The 9,115-nt window shown below is 48.2% G+C and overlaps 2 protein-coding genes across 2 annotated transcripts; both read right to left on the bottom strand.

Moving 5' to 3' along the window:
- Positions 1-1,241: 1,241 nt before the first annotated feature.
- Positions 1,242-2,130, bottom strand: LOC119330840 (zinc finger protein AEBP2-like). Its single transcript, XM_037603967.1, has one exon. It carries the CDS (start codon positions 1,999-2,001, stop codon positions 1,414-1,416), a length of 588 nt encoding a protein of 195 aa, XP_037459864.1. The 5' UTR covers positions 2,002-2,130; the 3' UTR covers positions 1,242-1,413.
- Positions 2,131-2,254: 124 nt separating this feature from the next.
- On the bottom strand, positions 2,255-3,422 carry LOC119330839 (magnesium protoporphyrin IX methyltransferase, chloroplastic-like). Its single transcript, XM_037603966.1, has one exon. It carries the CDS (start codon positions 3,335-3,337, stop codon positions 2,363-2,365), a length of 975 nt encoding a protein of 324 aa, XP_037459863.1. The 5' UTR covers positions 3,338-3,422; the 3' UTR covers positions 2,255-2,362.
- Positions 3,423-9,115: the final 5,693 nt, after the last annotated feature.

The raw sequence follows: 9,115 nt of genomic DNA on the forward strand, positions 1-9,115 counted from the left end.
CTTCTCTTCAAGATTGGTATTCTTCTCAATCGCGCCATCAAAATGTTAAACCTCTCTACCTTCTTTTTCTACTTCGCATCATAGCTTTGACACATGTCTCGTCCTTCTTCGCCAAGATATTCTCGAATCTCTTTGTTATCTTAGCCGCCACCCTTCTTGCTTCAACTTTTCTCCTCCCACTTCTTTCCACAAAACACCCTTCTAACCTTTTTAGGTGGCATTTTTGTTGGGTCAGTTGAATCACCCACTTCTTTCGCCTTCCCAATGCTGATTCTTGATGAATTGGCAATGCCAAGTTGCTACTTGGGTTGTGCACATTAAAGTTCAATTAACAATGCATGAAGAGAAAGCTTTTCTTCTCCACCTTCAAGTACATGTTGCACGCATGGGAGGACTATAAGAAAAGACTTTGTCAACAAGATGCATATTGGCAAAATGACCAATCATAGAGCATATCCGGTCAAATGACCAACACGTAGAACAACTTACTTGCACAACGATTTGTGCACTATCTGGCCACCAACCGACGAGTTGTTTTAAATAGCCACAATACTTGCTCGCAGTCTCTTGGATGGTGTACCATCAATGGGTGAGTGCCTTTTTCCAATGACCATGAATGAGTTTGCTACGGTAGGGCTTGTAATTCTTGTGCTCTTGGAACCAAGGATGAATGTTGGACAAGAATATTGCGCCTCTTTGCTCTGCGTCATGGGCGGATCAATGCTAGTGGCCAATCACACATCGCATAATAATTTGTCCGCCCACATGTTAAATCTTTTTCCTCTACCCCTCTTTTTTGGATCGGCCAGCCAATCCACCGGATTAAGGCCCGTCTCGTCGCTATTTTGCTTCGGCTACTGGGCGTACACCTCAGGCTTGGAGTCATCTACTTGGCGTTTTGCCCTTTGAGACATATCGTCGAACAGAGAGCGGGCACCGAGCTGATCCACGTCCGGCGTCCACAACCAGACAAGCTGTGGCGATGCCGAGTCGGTGAAATGGAGCACCCCGCATAGATGTCGACGCAATATGACACGCACCCGACGGCGGAGGCCAGGGAATGCCGACCGAGCTAATGTTACTCCGGCGAGGCCCAACATCCCCGCCCTTTGCACCTTGGCCTCGCCCCCGCCTGCGTGCCGCTCTCTTGAAGCCTTGATGGGCGGGTTTGCCGTATCGCCGAGGTGATCTTGTCGAATCCCTTCTCTTGCACCCTGGCTCCAAAATGCGCCTCACAGAAAGACTCATGAGAAAATCTCAGAATGAGAAGGGAGTGCGTATACAAGCAGAGCTGTCTGTGTTCCAAGAATCAAAATTCAACAGACTCAAAGCACGCTTCTTCGCCGGCACAAACATGGATTGGCCATTTTTAATCAACAGAGCTCTTCAACCAAAGATCATGACTTGCGGTGCCTACTGGTGCTTGTGGAGCAGCTGCCGCACCCTGAGCTCCAGCTCCCGGATCCTCGGCGCCCACTCGCGCCTTATCTCTACCGGCCTCGCCTCCCCCGCCACGACCTCCTCCGCGGCCTTCGCGCCGCCGCCCTTCCCCTGCCGCCGCGCCGCCGGCCGCGCCGCGCCCGCGCTCCGTTTGCTCCTCTTCTTGGCCTCCTTCGCGGCCGCCGCCCGCTGCAGCGCCCGCAGCACGTCGGACCCGCGCAGCTGCCCCCCGGGCGACTCCGGCGAGACGGCCGCCCGTCGCCCCGGCCCCAAAGGCGACTCCTCCTCCTCCTCCGGCTCGTCTTCCTCCTCGTCACGCGCGTCCCCGAAGAAGCTCTCGTCGATGCCGTCCTCGTCGCCGCTCCCGCCGCCGCCGTCGTCGTCCCACGAGCGGTCACGGCGCGCACCTCCGCGGCGCGGCCTGACAGAGACGGCCGTGAGCGCCCGCGCGCGCAGGCGGGGGACGGCGACGGCGACGCGCGGCTTTTGGTGGACGGGGAGGACACTGCAGCGTGCGGTGGGGAACATCGCGCATCGATGGATGCTGGTGGCGCCCTGCATTATCTTCAGCAGTAGCTTAGCCCCTAGGGCGCGCGCGCACTCGACTATAAGCAGAGCTCTCTGTTTTATCTGCAGTCTGCTCTGCTCCACATGTCCTCACCGACTCTGAGTGCACTGGCATTCAGACCAGAGCAGAGCGATGCTCGATGTCCATATGCAGCTTGCAACTCCGCCGATCCATTCATGGCAATGGCATTCCTCCTTTATCCAAGAAGAAACTCATGGCGCAATGCCTAGCTTCGACGCAGCACGATGACAACAACGAATCATGCTTGAACCACCGAGAGATTAGAGTTTACAGATGCATGTATTAGCTACACTCTACAAGAATACAAATCCCGGTCTATGATGGACACATTTGCTACGACGAGCCGGCGGCGACGGGGACGGCCTCGTAGAGCTTGGCGAAGTAGAACTGGGTGGAAATGAAGCCCTTGTTCTTGACGCGCCAGCCGGCGGCGCGGAGCGCCTCCTCGATGTCCTTCTCCGAGTGGAGGTAGGCGCGCGTGGCCTTGGACGGGCCGGGGAACAGCTCGCCGACGCGCTTCAGCACGTCGAAGTAGAGCGTCTTGGGCGCGAAGCTGATGACGAGCCGCTTCTCGGAGAGGGAGGCGAGGTGGCGGATCATCTTCTGCGCCTCCTCCCGCGGGTAGTGGATGAGCACGTCCAGGCACACCACCACGTCGTACCGCCCCTCCAGGCTCTCCAGGTCCCGCACCTCGAACCGCGGCATGCGGAACCCCGGCGATGACCCGGCGGCGAGAGCGGCCTGCCGCTGCGCCTCCGAGACCATGGCGGCGGAGATGTCGGAGGCCAGCACGGAGGCCCCCGCGGAGGCCAGCGGGATGGACAGCGACCCGGTCCCGCACCCGGCGTCGCACACCGTGGCGCCGGCGAGGGGCACGTCGGGGGCGTCCCGCAGCATGGCAAGAGTGGCGGCCACCGTCTGCGCGTGGCCCTCGCGGATGTCCAGCTGCACGCGGTTCACGTCGTCCGTGGCCGGGTCGTAGATCCGGCGCCACCGCTCGAAGCCCGTGGAGTTGAAGTAGGCGCGCACCGCCTCCTTGTCCCCGCCGCCCACCGCCTCCGCCTGCGCCTTGCGCCGGCGCTCCGGATCGGAGAGGGACACCGCCGCCGCGAGCGCGGCTGCCGCGGCCGCCACGGCGGGCAGGGAGAGCCCGGGCAGGTCCGCGACCTCCGGCAGCGCCGAGGCGACGGTGAGCGGCCTGCGCTGCTGGTGAATGCGGAGCTGCGAGGACAGAGAGTGGCACGGGACGGAAAGCGTCCGGGAGTGGAGGCGGGAGAGCGGCGCGGTGGAGACGGCGGCGCGCGCCATGGTCGGTCGGAGCGTGGAGGGAGCAGCTGAATCTTCTTCGAGTGGTTCGCGGGTGCTGGAGCTGGGGACTTTGGGGATAGGGTTTTTGTGGATAGACCCTCGGAGAAATTACTAATTAGAATTTGTTCCCTGCAACTCTTTGCCGAGATCGGGCCACGTTTATATGCCGCGGCGCCACGTTAGGTGGCATTCTGGATTGGGTATTAGAAAGTTTTTATGAGCTAGTTTAGAAAGGTTTTGGAAGCTTCCATGTAGGGTTGTTCTCTTGTTTGTTTCTATGTGTTTTTTCATTGGGTTTTTACTTTTTTTTTCATTTTTACCATTAATTACATGTGAAAAAACAAATATATTTTATACAATTTTTATACACAGAAACACTTTTTGTGATACACGTTAAATATTTTTCAAATACAAGATGAACATGTTTTTAGATACTTCCTCCGTTCCAACATAAGTGTCTCAACCTTAGTACAACTTTCTACTAAAGTTAGTACAAAGTTAAGACACTTATTTTAGGACGAAGAGAGCACATGTTAATTTTTTAAATACATCTTAAATATTTTTAAAATACACATAATTTTTGGTACGGTATGTGTTTTAAATATGTAAAAACAATATTGTATAAGGTTTTATTAAAATGTCATGAACATATTTTTGAAAGGCTTGAACATTCTATAAATGTGACGAACATCTTTTGAATTGTAGGAAACTATTTTTTTACATCATGTATAGTCATTGTTAAGAAATGTTGCGAATAATTTTTTGAAGCATATGGAAAGCTTATATGTCACAACCACGTCCGTGTACTACAAAAGTTTTTCCAAAATTACACGGACCCAATTTTGCAGTGAGTTTACCATTTTCTAAAACATGCGGGATGTATTTAGCAGTTTTAAGTAAATTAATTTTTGTAGTATATGTATTTAGAATATTTAGAAATATAGTAAATAAATAATTATTTTTTAAAAAATAATTAAATAAATGACTGAACGGAAACTAATGTACGTCCCTCCATGCGTAGTGTCTGGCTAACGACGTGTGGTTATGGGACCGGCCTATGTAAAAAGCGCCAAAGGCAACGCTTAGGTTCCGTCCCTACTGTGACTACGTGACGCATGTGGTAATCAGTCCAAACTATTCAAGAAGACTAGCCCTATTATGAGAGCTCTCGTCTACATGTGTTTGCTCGTGCGCCGTGGCTCAACAACCAACTTTTTTCCGGTTTTCTTTAGACTAATTTTATTCTATATGCGTGTGAGGTGGTATTCATTGCACTGGTTTGTTCCATATGTGCGTTGGTCTATTCTTTTCTCTTTGTTTTTCTGTCTTTTTTATTTTTCATATTTCTATAATGCTCTTTTGTTATTTCAATTTATTTTATATTATTATATTTCTTTTACTTTTCCTACTTTATTTTAAACTAGATAATTGCCCATGCATTCCAACGGTAGTATAAACATTCCATATCGTATATATGGAAGGTTGTACGAACGAGAGGTGAAATGGAAACCTTGCATTTTTTTTAAAGTAGTACAGAAGATAGATGTTTTTTTTAATTTTCTGTTTCTTTATGTATGGTTTATATTATTTTCACCATGTATAGAAATAGGTTTTAAAAAATGTTTGTTGTGTATTTTAAAAATCCCATATCGTATGTCAAAAAAAAATGGTTACCGCATATTTGCATTATACTACACATATTTTACTACCCATATAAATGTAAGTAACGTTGATTGTTTAAGTTACTGTCCAGTATGACTAGTATCCAATCAATAGAGCGGGTAGTATTTTACCATAAGAGTCTGTTGCAATAAATGTGTGGTAGCTTGGTCTCCATATCTTTTTCATTTGGTCCACGCTTACCTCTTCCCCGTAATTAAAAAAAAATTCCTGTCTCTCTACCCTAATTACCCGTCATGTATGCTGTGTGTTGACTTCAAGACAATTATCCACTTAACTCACATGCACCACTACTCCACTAGCAAGATTCGCGTGGCAACGCGCCAACAGGTTTCGGCCCTCTTTTTATTTCGTTTGTTTCGTTTTTGGGAAAAGCTTACCTTCTGCCGGTTGATAATCACGCGGGCGTCCGTCACCTCAGTTGTATGCCACGTGTCCCCAGTGGACCCACCACCACACGACTTCTCCAACAACGGCCTTCGTGGCTCCATCTCCTACCTTATCCTTGTCTCTCTCGGTCTTTTTTGTCCTGAATCAGCATCGCAAGGGAGACGCCGAGACGCTTGCCCGCATCATGTTTGCGTCGGTGCTCGCTGCCATGCCGCTCCAGTAGCCATCGTTCGCCGGTGAAGAGGCCTTCGCCGCCTACTTCCATCCCTCCTATTTTTCTTCACCGCCTCGCTTGCCGTTAGCCGGGCAGCGGTCGCCCCGCCGCTCACATTTGCCCCGAGATCCGCGTTGCCTGGGCATCATTGCAGCAGCGAGCGGCGCAATGCACAACCTCTCTGTCAACGCTGTCATCGTGGGAGCCCTCGTTGGATTCGTCCCGGCCCTGCGTGCCATGTTTCTGAAACAAATATCTTGTTGCAATAGTTAAGGGATGTTTCTGAAACAAAGTTTTTGTTGCGAAGAAGAATCATATGCAAAGATGCTTTCTGCAACATCATCGATGTTTCTGAAATAAAGCTCTTGTTGCAATAGTCACTGATGTGTTTCTGAAACAAAGCTCTTGTTGCAATAGTCAGTGATGTGTTTCTAAAACAAAGCTCTTGTTGCAATAGTCACCATTGGTTTTGAAACAATACTCTTGTTGCAAAAAAAAGGTCATATGTTAAGCAATCTAGATCAGACGGCTCGCGAGGCGGCGGATCTTTAAAAGAAATCCGCCGGCTGACGTGTAGCACGCCCCTTTGTTTTTCCCTTCTCATTTTTTTCATTTTCTATTTTTCCATTTTCTCAAAATTTTCCCTTTTTGCACACGTATTCTTTTTCGAAAACATGAACTTGTTTTTCTCACATACATGAACATTTTTGTATGCATAAACATCTACCAATTATATGATAAAGGACAAGAATTTAGCGCAAAAGTTAGCGCAAATACATTTCAGGGCATCCACCATGCGGACCCTCAAACCGCCCGCATCAATTCGGCCCGCGTGGTCCCGGATGTGTTTTGCCTTCCAACACAGTCTTGTATCCGTCCGCTGGCAGTCTGGACGGTTTTTTTATCGTAAATTGGAAGCGAACCGGTGGGGGGCGGGGCGGGGGCATTTGCGGGAGTCCGGACCATAGGACTTATGAAAGTGCAACTATCCCTAGGTGGTTTTGGTAATTCCTAACAACACATGGCTCATTGAGCTAATGCTATTTTAAGATTAATATCTCAGGAAAGCTCAATGATTGGCATGGCATGGATGAGAAAAGTGCCCCCCTCAAAATGCTAAGGACAAAAGGATTGGCTCAAGCTCAAAGCTCAAAACTCTACATTTTCTATTTTAGTGATCCAAGATCACATTGAGTCTATAGGAAAAGCCAATACTATTAAGGAGGGATGAGGTGTTGCTTAATGAGGCTCTTGCTCAAAATGCTTAGTGATATGCTCCAATGCCCTCAACTACTTTCTCACATCCACATATGACCTAAACCAAAAGTCAAATTCGGCCCCACCGATTCTTTCTATCCGGCGCCACCGAGTTCAAATGTCATAGCCACTGCCACAAACCCTAGGCAAATTGGTCTCACCGATAGGGATCTCGGTCTCACCGAGATGGGATTGTAATCTCTCTGTTTCCCTTCGTAACGTTTCGGTCCCATCGAGATGAGTGATCGGTCCCACCGAGATTGCAATGTAAACTCTTTGTTTCCCTTTCGTAACATTTCGGTCTCACCAAATGAGCAAATCGGTCCCACCGAGTTTACCTGACCAACTCTCTGGTTAGCTTATTACCAAAATCGTTCTCACCGAGATTATGTTATGCCCTAACCCTAACCATATCGGTCCTACCGAGTTGCATGTCGGTCCCACCGAAACTCCTAACGGTCACTAGCTTTGCTGAATCGGTCCGACCGAGTTTATCAATTCAGTCCCACCGAGATTGGCAAGTTGTGTGTAACGGTTAGATTTTGTGTGGAGGCTATATATACCCCTCCACCACCTCTTCATTCATGGAGAGAGCCATCAGAACAAATCTACACTTCCAACTTACTTTTTCTGAGAGAGAACCACCTACACTTGTGTTGAGGTCAAGATATTCCATTCTTACCATATGAATCTTGATCTCTAGCCTTCCCCAAGTTGCTTTCCACTCAAATCTTATTTCCACCAAATCCATATCCTGTGAGAGAGAGTTGAGTGTTGGGGAGACTATCATTTGAAGCACAAGAGCAAGGAGTTCATCATCAACACACCATTTGTTACTTCTTGGAGAGTGGTGTCTCCTAGACTGGCTAGGTGTCACTTGGGAGCCTCCGACAAGATTGTGGAGTTGAACCAAGGAGTTTGTAAGGGCAAGGAGATCGCCTACTTCATGAAGATCTACCACTAGTGAGGCAAATCCTTCGTGGGTGACGGTCATGATGGGATAGACAAGGTTGCTTCTTCGTGGACCCTTTGTGGGTGGAGCCCTCTGTGGACTCGCGCAGCCGTTACCCTTCATGGGTTGAAGTCTCCATCAACGTGGATGTACGATAGCACCACCTATCGGAACCACGACAAAAACATCTGTATCTCCTATTGCGTTTGAATCTTCCAAACCCCTCCCTTTACATTCTTGCAAGTCATGCTTTACTTTCCGCTGCTCATATACTCTTTGCATGCTTGCTTGAATTGTGCTAAGATTGCTTGACTTGTCCAAAGTTGCTAAAATCTGCCAAGAACTAAAATTGGGAAAAGGATAAGTTTTATTTGGTCAAGTAGTCTAATCACCCCCCCCCCTCTAGACATACTTTCGATCCTACAAGTGGTATCAGAGTTTTGGTCTCCATTTGCTTTGATTTCCATAACTTTTGGTTGTCATAGCCTTGGTTTCACAACCTAGGAGAGTATGGCGTCTAGCGAGGGAAATTACCACCGTAGAGGTCCTTACTTTGATGGTACTAATTTTGCTAGTTGGAAGCATAAGATGAAAATGCATATTCTTGGACATAACCCCGCTGTATGGGATATTGTGTGTATTGGCTTGCAAGGTGAATTCTTTGATGGGAGAGAACCGAACCATGAAGCTACCGCGGAAGAGTTGAAGATGCTGCAATACAATGCTCATGCTTGTGATATCCTCTTCAATGGATTGTGCCCCAAAGAATTCAACCAAATCAGCCGTCTTGAGAATGCAAAGGAAATTTGGGATACTTTGATTGATATGCACAAAGGTACCGACTCCGTCAAGGAATCCAAGTTGTATATGCTTCAAAGTCAGCTTGACAAGTTCAAAATGAAGGATGGTGAAGGTGTCGCTGAAATGTACTCTAGGCTTGCTCTTATCACAAATGAGATCACCGGCTTAGGAAGTGAAGAGATGATCGACAAATTCATCATCAAGAAGATCCTAAGAGCTTTGGATGGAAAATATGATACCGTATGCACATTGATCCAAATGATGCCCAATTACAAAGATCTCAAGCCAATGGAAGTCATTGGAAGAATTGTTGCTCATGAGATGTCACTCAAGGATAAGGAGGAGCTCCATAACAAGTCAAGTGGTGCTTACAAAGCCTCATGTGAAGCTCCCACATCATCAAGTGAGAAACAAACCTTCAATGAACAATTGAGCCTAATGGTGAAGAAGTTCAACAAGTTCTACAAGAGTAGAAGCAAAGAGA

This window comes from Triticum dicoccoides, chromosome 7A, assembly GCF_002162155.2.
Source record: "Triticum dicoccoides isolate Atlit2015 ecotype Zavitan chromosome 7A, WEW_v2.0, whole genome shotgun sequence".
Classification (NCBI taxonomy): Eukaryota; Viridiplantae; Streptophyta; class Magnoliopsida; order Poales; family Poaceae; genus Triticum; species Triticum dicoccoides.

Excerpts from the sequence above, each read along its gene's own strand:
- LOC119330840 (XM_037603967.1), bottom strand. The coding sequence starts at position 2,001 with ATGCAGGGCGCCACCAGCATCCATCGATGCGCGATGTTCCCCACCGCA.
- LOC119330839 (XM_037603966.1), bottom strand. The coding sequence starts at position 3,337 with ATGGCGCGCGCCGCCGTCTCCACCGCGCCGCTCTCCCGCCTCCACTCC.